The sequence below is a fragment of the Notolepis coatsorum genome, assembly GCF_963971535.1.
Source record: "Notolepis coatsorum genome assembly, chromosome: 17".
NCBI classification, from domain to species: Eukaryota; Metazoa; Chordata; class Actinopteri; order Aulopiformes; family Paralepididae; genus Notolepis; species Notolepis coatsorum.
Genome location: NC_140181.1, coordinates 51,556,550 through 51,579,398, shown reverse-complemented (window position 1 = coordinate 51,579,398; position 22,849 = coordinate 51,556,550). Strand labels below are relative to the sequence as shown.

The 22,849-nt window shown below is 43.9% G+C and overlaps 1 protein-coding gene across 1 annotated transcript in view; it reads right to left on the bottom strand.

Moving 5' to 3' along the window:
• cfap74 (cilia and flagella associated protein 74) overlaps positions 1-22,849 on the bottom strand; it is a gene marked incomplete at both ends in the record, with an annotated part of 422,090 nt that overhangs the window by 10,256 nt on the left and 388,985 nt on the right. The window contains one exon of the mRNA XM_084333450.1: positions 7,199-7,331. Coding sequence (XP_084189576.1) covers positions 7,199-7,331 — 133 coding nt within the window. The remainder of the gene's footprint in view (positions 1-7,198; positions 7,332-22,849) is intronic.

Sequence of the window (22,849 nt, the reverse complement as noted above, 5' to 3'; positions counted from 1 at the left end):
GTATCCTTGAGCCCTTGTAGGCAGTAGTATACTGCCCTGTCAAGGCTAACCGCAGTAACTTGAAAAAAGTAAAAATTTAGTTATGAGTGAAATTGACCTTGTCAATAAATGTTTTATCTTGTGACCAAGTTTCAGATGTTAATGTCGCTCAGTTTTGGAGATATGGGGTTTTAAAAACTGCAGTAACTACAAAATCACACTCAAAACCCAGGCAGACCGCAGTAACTTCCAAACAGTGAAAAATGGCTTTAAAGTGTTTTGACTTGCCATCCAAAATGTGTTATAGGTAAATAGATGATAGTACCCAGATTTAACATGTATTAATGAAGTAATCTTTAGGCATACAAAAATATGACATAATTATTTTAATTAACCCCAAAAAAGCAGATATTGCACTCTGCTGCACGATTTCCTTAAATAATTATACAGGTAATGTACAGGCAAAGTGCAGTAACTTCAAATACAATGTTGTTTTCCCTCCAGCTTTCATAACTTAACCTAGCCATTTTGAAAAGGAAATTTAATACCTGAATATATTGGAATGATGATGATCCAAATAAAATGGCTAGGTGAAGTTATGAAAGCTGGAGGGAAAACAACATTGTATTTGAAGTTACTGCACTTTGCCTGTACATTACCTGTATAATTATTTAAGGAAATCGTGCAGCAGAGTGCAGTATCTGCTTTTTTGGGGTTAATTAAAATAACTACGTCATATTTTTGTATGCCTAAAGATTACTTCATTAATACATGTTAAATCTGGGTACTATCATCTATCTACCTATAACACATTTTGGATGGCAAGTCAAAAAACTTTAAAGCCATTTTTCTCAGTTTCACTGTTTGGAAGTTACTGCGGTCTGCCTTGACAGGGCAGTATAGTTAGTGTACTGTATAGTGTTCTTAGTACAGAGTACTGTAGTGTTCTAGTTATCATTCTGCAAACATAGCCTGCTCTAAATGACGGATGGTGCCTCTGACATTCTGACTAACTCTTTCAATGAAAACACCATCTTGTTCCATGATACATCATGGAGCAAATACATGCAGCTGCATTTCCATATGTAGGTATGTGCACTATTAACAGTATTGCCAGCTGTATAGCATATAATGTGGATTGGTATTTTGGTTCCACATTGGCAGGACCCAATATACAGCACAACGTTTGTGAATTTTACATGTGCCAAGCGGATTGACAATTTTCAGATAATCTATACATTTTATTCTGTACTGTACATAGATACACTGTGTTATCCCAACGGTCACAATAGTTGCCGTCAACATGTTTGCTCATTCTATGACCACACTATACAAATTTGAGTAATTCAGCCAGGATGTAAACGGCTCTGGTCATGTGCACTGCACATATTGAGACCCTTTATTATTTCAATATTTGCTGGAAATACATTGATACATCATTCAGTAACATTTTCAGAGCCTTATAACAAACATTATTACACTATTGTGACCAGAGGGATTAAATGTGTAATATACATTACATTGTATGTACATGTTATAACATGCATGTATTTATTTTCTATATATATTTTCTATATATATATATTTTCAATTTTAACATTGCCATAATGTTGGAGAGGGCAACACAATGTTTTTGTAAGATAAATAGATGTATACTCTTTGAATAGAAATAAATATAAAGAGTTTGAAGTTGTAACACAATGTTTTTGTAAGATAAATAGTTTCGATGAAGAACAAAACCTCCTAAATGCATACAAAAAAAGGGGAAAACTTCATATCTGCACTTTGCAAGGCACTAATACCTGGTCGGTATTGTTAACATATATAGTCCAAAAACAGTGTACAGTGTTTACAGTGTTATTGTACATTGCTAACATACAGATTATATATGTATACTCTTTGAATAGAAAAAAATAAAAGAGTTGTTTGAAGTTGATATAATGTGCTTGTGTAGTTATTTTTCTGTTAACTTATTCACATGGATTTTAAAACTGAACCTTAAGTTATAGTAACTGCAAATATTTGAGTTGATTAACTTAAAAATTTGAGTTGATTAACTTAAAAGAAATGAGGCATTAGATGGCCTCAATGTCTTTGAGTTCTGTTAACTTAATCACATGGATTTAAGGTTGAACCTTAAGTCACAGTAACTGAACATATTTGAGTTGCCTCCACTTGAGAACCTTAAGTCACAGTAACTGAACATATTGAACTGCCTTAACTGAGAACTGTAAGTCACAGTAACTGAACATATTTGAGTTGACACCACTTGAGAACCTTAAGTCACAGTAACTGAACATATTTGAACTGCCTTAACTGAGAACTGTAAGTCACAGTAACTGAACATATTTGAGTTGACACCACTTGAGAACCTTAAGTCACAGTAACTGAATATATTTGAATTGCCTTAACTGAGAACTGTAAGTCACAGTAACTGAACATATTTGAGGTGACTCCACTAGACTAGAGAACCTTAAGTCACAGTAACTGAACATATTTGAACTGCCTTAACTGAGAACTGTAAATCACAGTAACTGAATATATTTGAGTTGCCTCCACTAGAGAACCTTAAGTCACAGTAACTGAACATATTTGAATTGCCTTAACTGAGAACTGTAAGTCACAGTAACTGAACATATTTGAGGTGACTCCACTAGAGAACCTTAAGTCACAGTAACTGAACATATTTGAATTGCCTTAGCTGAGAACTGTAAGTCACAGTAACTGAACATATTTGAGTTGCCTCCACTTGAGAACCTTAAGTCACAGTAACTGAACATATTTGAACTGCCTTAACTGAGAACTGTAAGTCACAGTAACTGAACATATTTGAGTTGACTCCACTTGAGAACTGTAAGTCAGAGTAACTGACCATATTTGATTTGACTTAACTGAGAACCTTAAGTCACAGTAACAGACCATGTTTGAGTTGCCTTAACTGAGAATTGTAAGTCTTAGCCAACTGAAAACATTTGAGTTTATCAACTTAAAAAAATTGAGGCATGGGATGGCCTCAATTTTTTTAAGTTCTGGAAACTTATTCGGGTTTACAGTGTAGCAGATACTGGGATAGGGAACATTGTAATATCTGACCATGCTCCGGTTGATTTAGTGATCACATCCATGGAGGAAGGGCAACGATCTCGGAGATGGCGATTCAATAACCTGATGTTAAATGATGAAGGATCGTGTGCGTACATTAGAACTATATTTAAGGAATTTTGGGAACTGAATGAAGGGTCAATAGATGATGGTGGCATAATGTGGGACACATGTAAAGCTTACATGAGAGGACGACTCATACAATACGGTGCAATACTAAAAAGGGCAGAGAAACAAAAAATGACAGCGTTAGATGAGGAAATTAAAATACTCTCGAAACAGCACAGTCAGAGACCAGACCCAGAAACGTGGAGAAACCTAAACAAATCCAAATACGAATTGAACAACATATATCAAAAGAAGGCTGAATATGCGTTATTTAGGACCAACCAAAGATATTATGAACAAGGGGAGAGAGCGGGTAAAATACTAGCGAATCGGGTTAAACAAATGCAAAATCAAAATATTATATCCTCAATTCGTAATAAAGATGACAAGATTATTACAGACAAAAAGGAAATTAATAATGTTTTCAGGTGCTTCTACCAGGAATTATATACCCCATAAAGGCGGTGGATCAGGTAAAAATGGACGCGTTCTTCGACAAAATCAAATTACCGTCGTTATCGAAACAACAAGTAAAATCAATGGAGGGGGGGTCTCGATAGAAGAAATACACGCGGCAATCAACAGCCTTAAATTGGGTAAAGCACCAGGAGACGACGGGTTTACTCCCGATTTCTACAAACAATTCAGTGATATAATCGCTCCGAGACTATTAAAAGTATATGAGGATTCATTGTTAAGGGGGGGATTGCCCACTAGCTTGAGATCGGCCACTATTACGTTACTACAGAAAAAGGGCAAAGACCCTCAATACTGTGGAAACTATAGGTCTATATCCCTGAGCAATTTGGAAGAAAAAGTATTGGCAAAGATACTTGCGAATAGAATAGAAGATGTACTACCAACTTTGGTGCATTCAGATCAAGTGGGCTTTGTGAAGGGGAGAAACTCAGCTGATAATATCCGCAGACTCCTACACATAATGTGGAAGGTCAGGAATGATACAGAACCTACAGTGGCCTTCTCATTGGATGCCGAAAAGGCCTTTGATAAGGTGGAATTTGCATTCTTATTTCACACGCTAGAGCGCTTCGGGTTCGGACCATCGTTTACTGGGTGGGTAAAACTGTTATACACAAATCCGATGGCATCAGTACTGACCAACGGGATCGTATCCTCGCCCTTTAATCTAGGGCGGGGGACGAGGCAAGGTTCTCCGCTTTCTCCCCAAATGTTTGCGCTCTTCCTCGAACCACTTGCTATCGCACTAAGGACTAATCAGGACATCAAAGGGGTAATAGCGGGGCAGGTAGAACATAAATTATTTTTATATGCGGACGATATCTTATTGGTATCCAGCAATCCCCAAACAGCAGCTGGGGTCATTGGAACTATTATCGAGTCCTTCTCCGAAATATCTGGGTACACAATCAACTGGAGCAAGTCAGAAGCAATGCCTCTCTCTAAATGTTGTCCCCCTGCTATCAGGAGGGGGTGGCAATACAGATGGATGCCGTCAGGGTTGATATACCTAGGAATAAAGCTGATCCCAGGTCTGAAAGAATTAATGCAAGCCAATATTGCCCCTATAATCGAACACATTAGTGCTCTGACCCAGAATTGGGCCAAGATGAATATGTCCCTCTTGGGGAAGATAAACTTAGTAAAAATGATATTGGCTCCCAAATTAAATTATATCCTATATATGCTGCCGCTGACTCTCCCGACCCAGTTACTCAAACAGTATGACAAAGTCATTAATGTATATCTGTGGGGGGGCAAAAGGCCGCTATTTGGACGGGCCAAAATGTATGCAGCAAAGGAAAATGGCGGCTTATCCCTGCCTAAACTAGACTGGTATCACTATGCATTCTCGCTCTCCCAGCTCTCCAAACTGAATCACTCGACTGAGGAGGCACCTGCTTGGGTCAGGATGGAGGAGGAAATGATATATCCCTCATCTCTGGAATCCTTCCTGACACAATCAGACAGACCTATACCTTTTAAAAACCCTTTAATGGCATTTATCAGGGAAACTTGGAATCAATCGCACAAAATGACTGGTGATAGCCCATATTTAACTACAAGAGCCTCTATATGGTATAATAAAAAACTAAAGATTGGTAAGAAATCAGTCATATGGGACGATTGGATTAAAAGGGGGATACATGTACTAGGTGATATAGCCGGAGAAGATGGGGTTTTGCCTTTTGAGGATATTAAAGAGGATTTTGATATAGATAATAAAAACTTTTATAAATTCCTACAGATTAGACATTGTATATCGTCATCAATAGGAGGGCCAAAGTGTGGCCCGATTACTGCAATTCAAGAAATATTCTATAAAGGATGGCGTAGGAAAGGCGGTGCGTCAAGATTTTATGATGTTATAAGAGAATACAATGCACCCAAATTGGCGGGTCTGAGGTTGAGCTGGGAGAACGATGTACGTGAGGATATTACGGAGGAAATGTGGGAGAAACTGGTGTCCAAATGGAGTAAATTCTCTCGGGAGGCGCAATCACAACTTATCTTTTACAAAGTGTTGAACAGAAGCTATTGGACGCCTAGTAAACTGGCCAGACTAAAATTAAGGGACACTACATATGCTGTACGAATGTGAGAAGGTCCGAAAAATGTGGGATCAAATTGTAATATTCCAAAGTAAGGTTCTGAATGTGAAGATAAATAACTCTCCATTGGCATGTGTTTTGGGTGTGGTGCCGAAAGGGATTAAACTGCCTAAATACCGGGGAATGTGGTATAGAATGGCCATGATATCAGGATGTAGAATTGCATTACGACATTGGAAATCACCCGTGGATATTACTTTTAAAGAATGGATGGAATTAATGTTCCGTACAGCATCATATGAAAGGGTGACGTATAGAGTCGCAGGGAGAGAGGATATTTTCGCTGAGGTATGGGACAGTTTTCTACACCTGACTGAACGGTCTGGGGACAAATGATTAAGGTGGGATTACAATGATATCAAGGATGAATATGAAAAAGGGGATCTGATCTGATGGTACTTGTACTTTATAATGTATTGTGTATGTATGTGCATGTATTTTATGTCCGGATGGTGTATCTATGGAACGGTCACTGTCTCTATCACACTCACATATGCGCATGTATAGCCGCATACAAGTATCTAGGATACACATATTCGTATGTGTACATAATAGGTTTACACACACTCATATGCACAAGGATAAGTTATACATGTCAGGGGCACACATACATACACATACTCACTTATAGGAAATAGGCATACACACACCTACATATACACATAGTTGAAGTATAGGCTCTCACTGACACATAAGGGGGATACACATGTATATAGGAGACACACACATACGTAGCTGAGACGCACATATATATACACACCTGAGATATACACTCACGTAGGGGGCAGAGGCACACATGGATATGAGACACACACAAGAGATAGGAGTACAGTCACATACCTGGAAGATGCACACACACACATGTGAGGTATGTACACATGCTTACGTGATACACGTACCCACATACATATGTTGGAGACATGCGTGCATGCATGTTATCATGCACAACTGCGTGTGTCTGGGACGCTTTCTCTCACATGCAATATGGAGAAGGGTGGCATCCCGATAGAGGATGCAGCACATACCTGCTCGAAGGTAGTTCGGTCTACATGCAAAGTATATATATCAGGGATGTATACGCACAATGTATAGTATAGTATTTTTCTTTTTTTCGTAAGTCTTTTTTTATTTTCCATGTCAGTTGTTAATGTATTTGTATGAGTCCTTTACATGTTTTGTATGTTCTTACAAAAAAGAAAAAGGCAAATCTTGGAAATTGCATATGATGATGTGGAAAGAGATGTTTTGAATATTGGAGAGATTTGTGCAAAAAATATCAAAAAAAAAAAAAAAAATAACTTGTAAGTCGCTTTGGATAAAAGCGTCAGCTAAATGACTAAATGTAAATGTAAATGTTGTGGTCAAACTACAACTTCGCGGTCAAAGAGAGAGAGGGATGGAGAGAGAGCGAGGCTGACCTGTGGGTTCAGGGTGTATGAGCTCTGACAGAGGGACCAGAGATTCAGTGGCTACTGTCAGTGGGTCTCCTCCGCTCAGGTACATGGTGCGGGAGCAGGCTGCACCCTTCAGATCCTTCACACACACTACAGTCTGGAGGCACAAGAATAACACAAGCTCAGTGGGGTTATGTGTGTGTGTGTATATGAATGAATGAATGAATGAATGAATGAATGAATGAATGAATGAATGAATGAATGAATGAATGAATGAAAACGTTTATTTAAAATGGACACCACAGCTACATTGGACCAGCCACAGTGGACAGACCAGATGCGTTGTTTTGCGTGTTTATAGCACAAGTGCTAGTATAAACGTAATTTAATTAATTAATTAAAATCACAAATCAGAACAAATATTTTCCAGAGCAAGAGTCCATGATCAAAACAACAAAACCAGTCCGCGTCTACATATGTGAACACCGCTGCTTTGATTTCAGCCATACCTTGAGTCCTCTGCTGAAGACGTTGGCATTGGACTCCAGTTTTAAGGCAGTAGGCAGAGAGTTCCATAAGTTTGCCCCATTAACAGAGAAGGCAGACTGTCCAAACGAACTCTTGCACATGGGAACAGTACAGTCACCATTATTGGAAGCTTGTGTGTTTGCTCTACTACTAGAGCTGCAACGTCTAACCACCAGTCCAGAAAGTAATGATGATACATGATTGTGCAAACATTTAAAAAACTAGTCTATTACAGAAAATTACAAAATTGTCAAACATGAAAATATTGTGCTTACTCAAAACACTGCAGTGATGCCATCGCATTGGTTTATGGTCCATGATTTTTATAGCCTGTTTGTATATTATAGTTATGGGTTTTAGTATGGTTTGTGAGGTTTGTGACCATGATGTGATACAATAAGACAGGTGGGAAAGAATCATAGCATGCATATAAAGTTGAGCAGCTTTAGTTGACAGATCCCTTCTAATAAAACAAAAACAGTTTAAATTAGGCTTGACCTTTTTTTTTAACAACTATTTTTTTTTGCATTTCTTTTAAATTTTGAACATTCATTTTTCAACATATGCACACAAACAACAAAACATTAGGCATAATAAAACAAAACAAACAAAAAAGAAAAGCAAAATATGACATGGGTTCACTGACCTTCCTTGTATTTACATTGTATATTTACATTTTAATTTCTTCTCTTAGTTCCTATCATTCTTCTGTGGTGTCGTTCCTAATTGTCTTATATTCCTCCCATTTTCCCCATCTTGATTTGAATTTCTCATCCTGTAGCCTCAGCATATGTGTGATTCTCTCCATTTCTTGTATCTCCTCTACTATTCCTACCCATTGATCCTTAGTTGGTGGATCTTCCTTGTACCACAGTCTGGTTATTGCTTTCCTGGTTGCCACTAGTAGTATCTTTATCAGATATTTGTCTTCCCCTTGTATATCTTCCTGCGTCAGATTCCCTAAATACAGCACTAAACCTGTCTGGGGTATTTCGTATCCTATTATTCCGTTTATTGTCTCTCCTATTCCTTCCCAATAATTTCTTATTTTCCAGAATTTGTGTGTGGTTCGCTCCTTCTTTTCCACACATTCTCCAACAGGGTTTCTGTGTTGGTGCATATTTGCCTTTTATCTCTGGTGTTATAAAGAATCTAATTATGTTTTTTTCCATCCAAATTCCCTCCATACCCTTGAACCAGTAGTTGAGTGTTGTACCTTGCATATGTTGTACCATTCCTCCTCTGTTATCTCGATCTCTAGTTCCTTCTCCCATTTTTCTTTTATGTATTTGGTTGTAACACCCTTGCTGTCCATTATTGCTTGGTACATTGGTGATATGACCCTCCCTTTCTTCCCTTCATATGCCCTTACTATTATCCTAATTATTCCATTCTGTTCTTCGTCCTTGTCTCCTCTTATTTCTTTGTTGTAATAGTCTCTAATCTGTAGATATCTCTAGTCTGAATCTTTCTTTCAGTTTTTGTAAGGTCTGCATTTCTCCTTTTTCTATCATTGTACATATCGCTGTTACCCCCCCCCTTCCCATCTTTTGAATCCATGGTCTCCTATCCCTGACTTGAATTTATTGTCGTGTGTTACCCATCTCAAGACCTTGGATTCTTTTTCTAACTTGTGTGTTTTTACTACTGTGTTCCATATATTTAAAGTAAACTTGGTGATTGGGTCTAGCAATTGTTCTTGTCTCTTAAATAGTTCCCTATTAGTGCCTGTACGTTGTATCCCTCTCCTTTCTTTTCAATGTCTTTCCATCTGGCTTCATAGTTTACATTGCACCAGCATGCCACTGCTATAAGCTGTGCTGTGTAGTAATAGTCTTTCAGACTGGGTACTGCCATTCCCCCCTTCTCCTTTGGTAGTTGTAAAGTAACATATCTGATCCTTGGCCTTTTCCCTCCCCAAATGAATCTCGATATCTGTCTGTCCCATTCCCTGAATCGGTTTAGGCTTGACCTACTTACATACATAATGTACCTGTTTATCAAATTTTAGGTTCTTGTCTAATATGATTCCTAGGTACCTGACCTCATTCACTTCTGCAATTATTTCATTTTTTATTTGCACCTCAAACAAATCATTTATAGGCCTTTTGCATATGGAGATACACATAGAGACAGTTTTATTGACATTCAAGGTCAGATTAGACGACACAAGCCAGTCAGAGATGTTATGTAACACCTGGGTCAGGTGCTCAGCTGCCATGCTAGCTGTTTTAGCAGACACATAGATGAGGGTATCATCAGCGTACATCTGGCAGCTGACACCTGGACAAGTTTGCGGTAGGTCATTAATGTACATGGTGAATAACAGTGGCCCAAGTACAGACCCTTGCAGTACTCCCATGCTGTTGGCAATCAATTTGGATTTCTCCCCATTGACCTTGACACACTGTTGTCTCCCCTCCAGGTATGACCTAAACCACCGTGTTGATTCTGTGGACATCTTAAAATGTTTTAACGTAGACAAAAGAACATTGTGATTAACTGTGTCAAATGCCTTTTCTAGGTCCAGAAACACTGTCCCTACAACATGTCCTTACTAATAGACTAATAGACCCTTGACCCTCTCAATAAGATAACAATTAGCTGTTTCTGTGGAATATTTAGGTCTAAGCCCGAATTGCTGTGGATGGAGCAATGGACCTGTCTCAAAACCCTGCCCTCTTTTCTTGATCCTCCAATCACAGCTGTCGCTTACCTCTGACTTCCTCATACAAACAAGTCTGAGGTAAGCGACAGCTGTGATTGGAGGATCAAGAAAAGGGACAGGGTTTGAGATTGATTGGCCTCTAAATGTTTCATCAACTGTCCAGCAACAATCTTCTCTAGGATTTTTGAAATTACAGGTAGGATGTGCCAGTGGGTCCTGGACTTCCTGACGGGCAGACCCCAGGTGGTAAGAGCCGGCAACTGCACCTCCTCATCCATCACGCTCAACATAGGGGCCCCCCAGGGCTGTGTTCTGAGCCCCCTCCTCTACTCCCTGTACACACATGACTGCGTAGCACAGCGGAACAACAACACCATCATCAAATTTGCTGATGACACAGTAGTGGTGGGCCTGATCTCTGCCAACGACGAAAGGGCCTACCTGGAAGAGGTAGAGAACCTGTCACAGTGGTGTCAGGAGAACTGCCTCTCCCTGAACGTCAGCAAAACAAAAGAGATGATTGTGGACTTCAGGAGGTCGGGGGTCAAGGACTACAGCCCCCTCAGCATCGACGGGGCACCAGTTGAGAGAGTGAACAGTTTCAAGTACCTCGGAGCCCACATATCCGAGGACTTGACATGGACCACACACATTGACAGTGTTGTGAAGAAGGCACGACAACGCCTCTACTTCCTCAGGCGCCTAAGGAAGTTCCAAGTCAGTCAGAAGATCCTTAGGAACTTCTACTCATGTACAATAGAGAGCATCCTGACCGGCAACATCACCTCCTGGTTTGGGAATAGCACTGCACAAGACCGTAGCAGACTACAAAGAGTGACACGTTCAGCCGAACGCACAATTAGAGGGGGGCTTCCCACCCTCCAGAACATTTACAACAAGCGGTGCAAGGGGAAGGCTAAGAGAATTATTAAGGACTCGAGCCACCCGAACAACTGCCTCTTTGAACTGCTGCCGTCAGGCAAGCGATACCGGAGTCTTATGGCGAGCACAGAAAGACTCAGAAGGAGCTTCTATCCCCAGGCCATCAGGCTGCTAAACGAACAATAATCGCTAAACGAACAATAATCACTATGCAACAACCATCAAATGCACACAGCACACACACCCACACGCACACACACACTCACTCAAACAAACAACACACTGCAGCACCCACTCTCCACACTTTAGATCACACAAACACACTTACACTTTATATTTATTGATAAAGGATTTGCACTACAACTCGTACACCTACTGTGAATTGTACCTAAACTGCACCTCGTCCATTTATGCCTTGCACTATATAGTATTGTATATTAGTACACTGCACAGTATTGTATATTGTATGGTAACTACGTCTACGAACATTGTACATATGTCTAAACTGAACACTGTGACCTCTTTTTTTTTTCTTCTAATTTTTACTATGTTTTTATTTCATACTTATCTTGTCATGCACAGTCTCTGGAGCGCAACAGTAAGAAGCATTTTGTACAAAAGTATTCTGTACTTCTGTATGACAACTATTAAAGAAACTTGAATGGGCCTGTAGTTACTTGCCATGTCCTTGTCATCCGATTTATAAATCGGGGTAATTATTGCCGTTTCCAGCTCTCTGGGAATGTATTTGTTCTTATTGACAGGTTTACTAAGTGAATAATAGGCTCCAGCAAACAGTTCTGGTGTTTCTTAATAAAATCAGCAAATAAGTTATCAATATCCTTTGCCGTTGAGTTACTCATGTTTGTTCACTATTATCTTTTTAACTGTATCACTGGATACCTCTTTGATGTAAAAATCATCTGAAAGAACATTACCATGTTCCACAGAAGATAACTCAGTTGGTTTAAAATAAGTTGCCAGTTCATGTACTGACTCAATAAAGAAACGGTTGAAAACATTGGCCATAGACTCATCACTATCAATTAGGTTATTATCAACTTTAAGACCCCTTATTTTGGGGTGCTTTTGCCTGTTTGAGTTTGTTAGTCTAGACTCTAGAGATATGCTGCCAGAGTTTGGAACTGCTACCATTAGCCTCTTCAATTAGTTTAAGGAAGTAATTAGTCTTGGCATTCCTCAGCTCAGACACCACTTTGTTCCTCAGACTAGTGAAAGTAAAATGGTCAGTGTTGTTTTTTGTTACCAAAAACCTTTAAGGGCAAGATCTCTCTGTCATAATAACAGCACGGGCCTACTTCACTCCCCCTCCTTTTCCCCTCACATCCTCCACACGCTCCTCTTCATCCCCCTCTCCATCCACTGCACACTCCTCCTCATCCTCTCCTTCTCCAGCCACCCCTTCCTTTACCCTCATACGCCGCAGTAGGCACGTTTTGTAATGATATAAGCGACCACTGCGCAATTGCTTGTGTGAGAACCTGTAAGGTCCCTAAAGGAAAGCCACGTTTCATTCATAAGAGACGATTCAAACATTTCGATGAGCAAGCGTTTCTCCGGCTTTTTAATAGTGATTTACACATTGTTTCACTTATGACCGATGTTGAGTTAGCATGGAATTCTTTTAAATCCACCTTCTTGGCTATATGTGACAAGCATGCTCCTTTTAGGACATCTAGGATAAGCGGTAAAGACAACCCCTGGTTTAATGATTCTATGACCTCTCTCATTCGACAGAGAGACACTGCCTGGGCTAAAGCAAAGAAATCGAATATTCCATTAGATTGGAATCTGTATAGGACACTAAGAAACAAATGCACTAAGCTGATTAAAAACTCTAAATATGCCTACTATCTTAATGCAATTCATGACAATTTGAATAACCCTGCAAAGTTTTGGAAACTTGTTAAATCCTCCTCAGGTTCTATCACTCCAAACAGCCTTCCTGATCTCTTAAGGGTAAATCAGAGTGAAATCAAGGGCAAAATGGATATTGCAGACAGCTTTAATAATCATTTTATTTCTGCTGGCTCAATCTTTGATTCTAGCAACTCAGGGATGATCGCTGCAGAAGGAGAGCCAGGTCCTCCGCCACTTGACCCTGATCAACTGTTCACCTTTGCCCCCATCTTGACCTCTCAGGTTCACAAAGCTTTAATGAGCCTAGATGTAAAGAAATCTTCAGGCCCAGACAAGATAGAGCCGTTCTTCTTCAAAGTTGCTGCAGGTCTGATTGCAGAACCCATAACCTCTATTTTGAATCTCAGTCTTTGTGCTGGTGAATTACCTAGCTCATGGAAGTCGGCCATGGTTCTCCCCTTGTTAAAGGGCGGAGACCCCTCTGACCTAAATAATTATCGCCCTATTTCCAGACTGTCTGTAATGGCCAAAATCTTTGAATCTCTTGTAAACGAACAACTGAAAACGTTTCTAACTGACCATAATATTCTTAACGAGTCTCAGTCAGGCTTCAGATCAGGCCATAGTACTACTTCAGCGACTATGCACTGGACAAGAAAAAACACTGTGCAGCATTGTTTGTTGATCTGTCTAAAGCTTTTGATTCTGTGGATCATGCATTGCTACTGCAAAGGCTTGGCTGCATAGGTCTTGGTAAAATGGCTTTGAGCTGGTTTAAAAACTATCTATCTGAAAGAATTCAGTGTGTTTCAGTAGAAGATTATACCTCAGCTGCTCTTACTGTAAACAAAGGTGTTCCACAAGGTTCTATTTTGGCCCCTGTCTTATTTTCCATCTTTATAAATGAACTAGGAAATGGGATAAACCCAGCACGTTTTCATTTATACGCCGATGATACAGTTGTTTACACAGTGGCTTCCTCTTTAACTCAGGCCATAGAGCTTCTACAGGATGCTTTTAATACACTACAACACTCCTTGCTAAGGCTAAGACTGGTCCTTAATGCAAAAAAGACCAAGTACATGACCTTCTCTCGCTCTCGAGCTAATACAGCTGTCCCCCCGATTCTGACACTGGAAGGGACATGCCTTGACAAAGTAGCATCCTATAAATATCTGGGCATATGGATTGATGAAAAGATGGCCTTTGATGTTCATATTGGGAACCTACTGAGAAAACTTAGACCTAAACTGGGCTTTTTCTTCCGGTTAAAGAAATGTTTCCCGTCTGAAGCCAGGAAGAGAATTGTGCAGAGTTCCTTTCTGCGTGTTAGACTATGGCGATGTAATCTATATGCATGCTCCTTCTTCCCTGCTTAAAAAGCTGGATTCTGCGTACCATACTGCCATACGTTTTGTAACAGGTGCAGGCTCTCGCACCCACCACTGCACTTTGTATCAGTCATTAGGATGGTCCTCTCTGTACCAAAGAAGACAATCACACATGTTGATTTTTATCCTTAAGTCATTGCTAGGTAAGCTGCCCTTATATATCTCCAGACTTCTGTCCTTTTATACTTGCTTTTTTAATACCAGACGAGCAGCAAATGGGATGCTGTTAAATGTTCCTTTGATGCAGTCAGAGCTTGGTAAAGCTGCATTCTCCCACTATGCTCCCTTTTTATGGAATACGTTGCAAGTAAAACTTTGTCTACAGGCACTTCCTACTGTGAATGCTTTTAAAGGTATGCTACGATTGGCCCTTTATGAAACATGTAACTGTTTTACCTGATGCTATTGTTGATGTGATTATGCTCCTTGCCACTGCACAAATTCTGTATTTATATTTGAATTGTATGTTTTTTGTTTAATGCCCTGTTTTATGTTGAAACTTGTTGTGTGCTGTGTTGGTCAGGACTCCCTGGAAGAAGAGATCTTGTATCTCAATGGGACATTCCTGGATAAATAAAGGATAAATAAATAAAATAAAAAATAAAAATACGCCCAGCTGTACTTCATCCCCCTAATTCACACGCGGTCAGGCACCCCACTCTCCACAGCTGCACTCAATCCTTCCCTGATGGGGGGACTACTTCTACCTCTCGACGCTGACCAGAAGCTGTCGTGGTATTAATTACTACTGCCCAGGTACGACGTCTCTGCCTGAAGCTCTGCTGGTTTCCAACCTTGTATTTGCCTACTCTAACCTGTTCTCTCCTGCGCCCCAAAGGACCGCCGTCCCTGCCTGGACGTCTCCTGTCACCGAAGAGGAACACTTGTTCTCCCGCTGCAGCCCAGCAGCTTCCAAGACAAGCACAAGGACCGCTTGCTCGCTCGACAAGACACAAGACAAGACAGAACATAACCCCGTTCTATTCCCCCCAATTCCTGTGTTGCTCATTTGACAATTAAACACCCTTGAAACCGCTCCTATCTCCTCTCGTGTGTTCAGCAATTGGGCTGTGCTCCAGACCCCAGTTCTCACAGAATACCACGACCAAGATGTCAGCACCAGCTGCACTCGAGACTGAGGAGGAGGATACACATCCACCACGTAAGAGGAAGTTTCAAGGGGAGCCCGTGAGTATTATCGACGACCAGAATGCTCAGGTAGACCAATTCGCTCACTCGTTGGATGACATCATTGCTCAGCTTACCGCTCTCGCACACGGCTCTGCGGAGCGAGAAACACAATATCGCCGTATCGAGGCAAACTTGGCACAGCAGGCCCTACCAGCCGCTTCCCCCGCTGCACCGAGTCCCCCGCATAGAGAACCCCCTGTCCCCGCACCAGAGCGTTACGACGGAAGCGTCTCCAAATGCCGTGCGTTTTTATTCCAGTGCTCGTTAGTGTTCGAACAGCAACCTCACACGTTTCACAGCGATAGGTCTAAGGTAGCTTACCTGTCGGCTCTGCTCACCGGCGCGGCGTTGAGATGGGCCACCGCTCTCCACTTTAACAATTCCTTCCTCTGCAATTCGTACTCCGAGTACGTCGACGACATGCGTAAAGTGTTAGACCACCCTCCAGATGGCTCAGAGGGGGCCTCCGGCTTGTTTTCGATCCGCCGGGGAAGTCGCAGCGTAAGCGAATACGCTATCGAGTTCCACATCCTCGCCGCCGGCTCCGACTGGGGGGACACACCGCTGCGAGGCGCATTCCGCCAAGGCTTGAGCGACGCTATAAAAGACGAGCTTGCGTCCAAAGAAAGACCCACCTCCCTGGGCGAGCTAATCCATTTGGCCAGGGAACTGGACATGCGTCTTCGGGAACATCGTCGAGAGAAAGCTAGCACCACTCGTCCACCTATACCCGGTCCGACTCACCGCGTCGTCCGCGCTGAAGAAAGTAGTTCCTCCGAGCCCATGGATCTCGACCGCTCACGCCTTCCCCCCAGCGAACGCAGACACAGGCTCGCCACAGGAGCATGTCTATACTGCGGCCAATTAGGTCACTCCGTTGTCTCATGCTCGCTTCGCCCAAGACGACGGGGCTCGACAGTAACGCTGGGCGTCTGTTCGAGTCTTGATATCGCTCCCAGCTCTGGCCCAAGCATGCTATTCAGCGCTACGCTGTGTCTAAATAACCAATCGTTCCCGCTATCCGCCCTGGTGACCAGCTGGAGCGCCCACTGTCACGTCGCTTGTCTGCAATCAGCTCGGCCGCCACTAGAGGGCGCCGGTTCGCACCCTCCCAATGAGAACATTGATCTGTCTGCAATTCCGCCGGACTACCATGATTTAAAAGCGGTTTTCAGCAAACAACAGGCTCTCTCCCTGCCTCCTCATCGCCAATATGACTGTGCCATTGATTTACTCCCCGGAGCGCCACTCCCCGCTAGTCGCCTGTTCAACCTCTCGCGCCCAGAGAGAGAATCAATGGAGAAGTACGTCCACGAATCCTTGGCCTCGGGCATAATCACCCCCTCCTCCTCTCCTGTCGGCGCAGGATTCTTCTTTGTTTCCAAGAAGGATCGTTCCCTTCGCCCCTGTATCGATTACCGGGGTCTCAACAACATCACGGTAAAGAACAAATACTCCCTGCCTTTAATCGACTCTGCTTTTGAGCCCCTGCAAGGTGCCACCATCTTCACAAAACTGGACCTCAGGAACGCCTATCACCTTGTGCGCATGCGGGAGGGAGACGAGTGGAAGACGGCCTTCAAGACACCACTCGGCCACTTCGAGTACAAAGTAATGCCCTTTGGACTGACCAACGCCCCTGCTGTCTTCCAGGCCCTCGTCAATGATGTTCTCCGTGACGTACTCCACCGCTCCGTTTTCGTCTACTTAGACGACATCCTGATCTTCTCCCGCTCCATGGAGGAGCATGTCCAGCACATCCGCCGGGTCCTCCAGACTCTTCTGGAGAACAAGCTGTTCGTCAAGGCAGAGAAGTGTGAGTTCCACGTCTCCTCCATCGGCTTCCTCGGCTACATCATTGAGGGCGGCAAGATCCGGGCGGACCCCGAGAAGATCAGAGCGGTGTCCGACTGGCCCCGTCCCACCAACGTCAAACAGCTCCAACGCTTCCTGGGATTTGCCAACTTTTATCGGCGCTTCATCAGGGACTACAGCCTGGTCGCGGCACCCCTCACCCAACTCACCTCGCCTTCGGTGCCCTTCATCTGGTCCGACGCAGTGGACTCCGCTTTCGCCGAGCTGGGCCGGCGCTTCACCACCGCTCCCATCCTCGTCCAGCCGGACACGTCCCGCCAGTTCGTGGTGGAGGTGGACGCCTCCTGCACCAGAGTGGGGGCGGTTCTTTCCCAACGCTCCGCCACCGACCAGAAGCTGCACCCCTGCGCCTTCTTCTCACGCCGCCTAACCCCAGCCGAGGTCAACTACGACATCGGGAACCTGGAGCTCCTGGCGTTCAAGCTAGCCCTGGAGGAATGGAGGCACTGGCTGGAGGGATCGGAGGTTCCCTTCCTGGTTTGGACGGACCACAAGAACCTCGCCTACGTCTCAACGGCCAAGCGCCTGAACTCTCGCCAGGCTCGCTGGGCGCTGTTCTTCGCTAGGTTTAATTTCACCCTGACCTACCGGCCTGGTTCCAAGAACACCAAGCCAGACGGCCTCTCCCGGCAGTTCGTCCCTGAGGAGGGTCCCACACACCCTGACACCATCCTCTCCACTTCCTGTCTGGTGGCCACCGCCACCTGGGAGATCCAGTCCATCATCAGGGAGGCACAGCGTGCCCAGCCGGACCCAGGTAACGGTCCACCTAACCGGCTTTTTATCCCTCCCAGGTGCTCGAGTGGGTTCACGCTTCCCGGTTCGCGTGCCACCCGGGGATCGACCGGACACTATCCCTGCTGAAGAGGCACTTCTGGTGGGTCACCATGAGAGAGGACACCCGCGCTTTCGTCCTGGCGTGCACCATCTGTGCTCGTGCGAAGGCCTCCCATCGACCGCCCGCCGGGCTCCTTCGTCCGCTCCCAGTCCCTGGTCGGCCCTGGTCGCACGTCGCCCTGGACTTCGTCACCGGCCTTCCCCTCTCACACGGTAACACTGCCATCCTCACCATTGTTGACCGCTTCTCAAAGGCTGTGCACTTCGTTGCTCTTCCCAAACTCCCCTCTGCTGCAGAGACTGCTGACCTGATGGTACTCCATGTCTTCCGACTCCATGGGATCCCGGCAGACATCGTCTCCGACAGGGGCCCTCAGTTCATATCCCACGTCTGGAGGGCTTTCTGTCGGGCTCTGGGGGCCACGGTCAGCCTCTCCTCCGGGTTCCACCCACAGACCAACGGCCAGTCGGAGCGGGCCAACCAGGACCTGGGATCCGCCCCCAAAATTCCCTGTCTTCGGCGGCCACAGGTCAGTCCCCTTTCGAGTCATCTTTGGGCTACCAACCCCTGCTGTTCCCTGCCCAGGAAGAGGAGATCGCCGTGCCGTCGGTGCAAGACCGTCTCCGTCGCTGCAGGACGATCTGGGAGGAGACGAGGGCTGCGCTGCTCCGCACTGCGGACCAGAACCGGCGCTTCGCCGACCGCCACCGGACCCCGGCTCCCGCCTATGTACCAGGTCAGATGGTATGGCTCTCATCTCGGGACCTGCCACTCAAATCCGTCTCAAGGAAACTAACCCCCCGTTTCGTGGGGCCCTACAGAATCCTGTCCCTCATAAATCCCTCTGTTGTCAAGCTCCAGCCCCCCCCCCATATGCGCATTCACCCTTCCTTTCATGTCTCCCAGCTCAAACCGGTGGTCTCCAGTCCCCTGTCTCCCCTGCTCCAGAGCCCCCTCCTCCGCTGGTGATAGACGACCACCCGGCCTACGTGGTCCGGGAGTTGCTGGTCGTGCGGCGACGCGGCCGCGGCTTCCAGTACCTGGTCGACTGGGAGGGCTACGGCCCGGAGGAGCGGAGCTGGATCTCCCAGTCGATGATCCTGAGACCCGGGACTTTCATCGGGCTCACCCTGACAAGCCTGGGCCGCCGGGAGGCGCCCGTAGAGGGGGGGGGGGTCCTGTCATAATCACATCACAGGCCTACTTCACTCCCCCTCCTTTTCCCTTCACGTCCTCCACACGCTCCTCTTCATCCCCCTCTCCATCCACTGCACACTCCTCCTCATCATCTCCTTCTCCAACCACCCCTTCCTTTACCCTCATACGCCCAGCTGTACTTCATCCCCCTAATTCGCACGCGGTCAGGCACCCCACTCTCCACAGCTGCACTCAATCCTTCCCTGATGGGGGGACTACTTCTACCCCTCGACGCTGACCAGAAGCTGTCGTGGTATTAATTACCACTGCCCAGGTACGACGTCTCTGCCTGAAGCTCTGCTGGTTTCCAACCTTGTATTTGCCTACTCTAACCTGTTCTCTCCTGCGCCCCAAAGGACCGCTGTCCCTGCCTGGACGTCTCCTGTCCCCGAAGAGGAACACTTGTTCTCCCGCTGCAGCCCAGCAACTTCCAAGACAAGCACAAGGACCGCTTGCTCGCTCGCTGCCGCCACGGCAGCCACAAGACAGAACATAACCCTGTTCTATTCCCCCCAATTCCTGTGTTGCTCATTTGACAATTAAACACCCTTGAAACCGTTCCTATCTCCTCTCGTGTGTTCAGCAATTGGGCTGTGCTCCAGACCCCAGTTCTCACACTCTCATTTTAGTGAGCTGGAGAATATCATTATTAAACCATGGGAGAGAGCATTTCTTCTGTCTGCTTTTACAGATTTTTGTGTAGTTACTAATTAAATTGCATAAGGTTGAGGTGAAATTGTTCACACTATCATTTAAATCTGATTCTTTAATGACCTTTTCCCAATTTAGTTTAGCTAAATCATGTTCGAAGTTAGCTATGTTTGACTTAGGAATTCCTGTCGTTATTTGATTTTCAGTTTTATTATGGTGAACAAATTATCCGTTCGTACTGCTCTCTCTGGCCTATTAGTGAAGATTAAGTCAATACAAGTTCCACTCTTTCTTGTAATGCGGGTAGGTTGTGTGTGTGTGTGTGTGTGTGTGTGTGTGTGTGTGTCATGATATTTCCATAATGTTTTGGTCACTATGATGATGGTAGGATCCAAAGAAGGATGGAAATACTATGGTATTATTTAAGTATAAAAGTGGTACCATGATTATACATACATTTTACCATGGCATAAATAAATGGTAAATGGCTTCATTTATATAGCGCTTTTATCCAAAGTGCTATATAACCGAACCCGGGACCACCGGATTACCAGACGACTGCTCTATCTCCCGAGCCACTGTCGCCTCCATATACATGAACATGATAGACTATTTATACACAATGGCCAGTACCATGGTACAACTGAAATTACCATCAGACTACCATGATTGATATCAAGCCATCGATACCAGGAGTTCAACTGCAGATGATAAATTGGGTAGTTTTCTTCTAGAACTGTCAGCTCCAATTATTACAGAGCAATTACAGCTTATATTTAGGTCCAATCCAGACTCTCTTAGTTTAGTTTAGTTTATTTATTTAGCACATAAAAAAAACAGTGCTAGGAGGGAACGAAGCCCAAAGGGCTTGTACAAAGTTCCACTCCCATCCCATTGTCCATAAACATATATGAACGAAATACATGAAAACATGGTCTAGAAAATAAACTCAAAACAAGATCAGAGACATAAGGCAGACACTATAGCAAAAACATGGAAGATTGACACAAGTCTTGACCCTACCCCTTGTTTTGGAGTGCCCTCGACTTGGTAGTGGCACTTCAGAACAGAGCTACAAGGGGAAGGGATTGAAATCTTTACCTAGGAAATGGGACACCCCTCCTTACATCATAAGGACTTACATATTTCTCTAGCGATACGAGTATGTATCAGTTTATTTGTATATTTATATTAGTTTATTTTTTGCAGGGCCTAGAGACTTAACCTACAGTGTAGTTACATATAATAAAGATAGGCCTACGTATTTATTGTATGTATAAAAAATAACATTCTTTTCAGTCTATTTTTAGATTACGTTAATTGTGTGCCTACAATCATTATATCATTTGATTGTACATGTAGGCACACAATTAACGTAATCTCAAAATCTCTTTTTAATTTGAACTGAAATGTAGTAGAACTGACATTTTTGGAACATCTGGCAAAAAACCCACACGATTTGGCATTTCTCCTCAATATCATCACCACTGGTGCTCCATATCTGGACAGGTCTCTCCTACGATGTTCTACGACCTGGTCGTGGCGAAAAGGAACCCAGAATGAGGAACATTACTGCTCGGTTTGTCCGATCGAGCAGTTTAGCCGTATATGATCGTTAAACTGACATAACCATTATGTCGGCCTACAAAATATACTTAAAACCAAGAAAAAAGTCTTCTTGATTTGGAGCAGTGGAAATTGTTGTAATCATCTTTGGAATGGTGTGATATACACTATATATCAGATATAGAACAGCCACACACAATACAGCGTATTTCCTGATAGGGAAACCGAAACCTAAGTACTTTACGTTCTCCCTTCTACCGCTCTGTTTCGAGTCAGCATCTGAAAACACTCTGTTTGGAGGGTCAGATGATCACTACCCCTTGATCCATAAAAGAATCAGGACACCCTACCCAAGTGGTAGGGCCAAGGGGGGGTATTGGGATTGGCCCTTAACTCATTCAGAGCCATGCCCCTTTGACCATATTAGGGCTAGCGTGCCAGTAAGGAAGTCAATGGGAGGTCGGGGAAATTTGCGAACGCCTAAACTATATCTTAAATTATGGCTATGGGTCTAAAACACCCCTCGCTTATCAATGACTTGCTTGCAGTAAACATGTACGAAACGGATTGTTTTTTCATTGGTACATTTCCGTTTTATACCGTTTTGAATCCGAGTATAGTTTTGGAGATTTTGGAGAATTCCAGAGAAATTCCGCGATAATAGCCCTTTACTGGAATACACAAAACACGTTGTAATTTTTCGGCTGATTTATGAATAGTTTTCAAATAAACGCTAGATTATCGATAGTATATGTGTACTTATGCACGCTAGAGAAGCGGCCTGAAAAATTGATTATCCATGCCGTGGATACGGCTAACGTTATGCGCGCGCACACACACACACACACACACACACACACACACACACACACACACACACACACACACACACACACACACACACACACACACACACACACACACACACACACACACACACACACACACACACACACAGATTAATCCAATTCCTGTTTATTGATCCAACGTTATAGCACCAAAACACA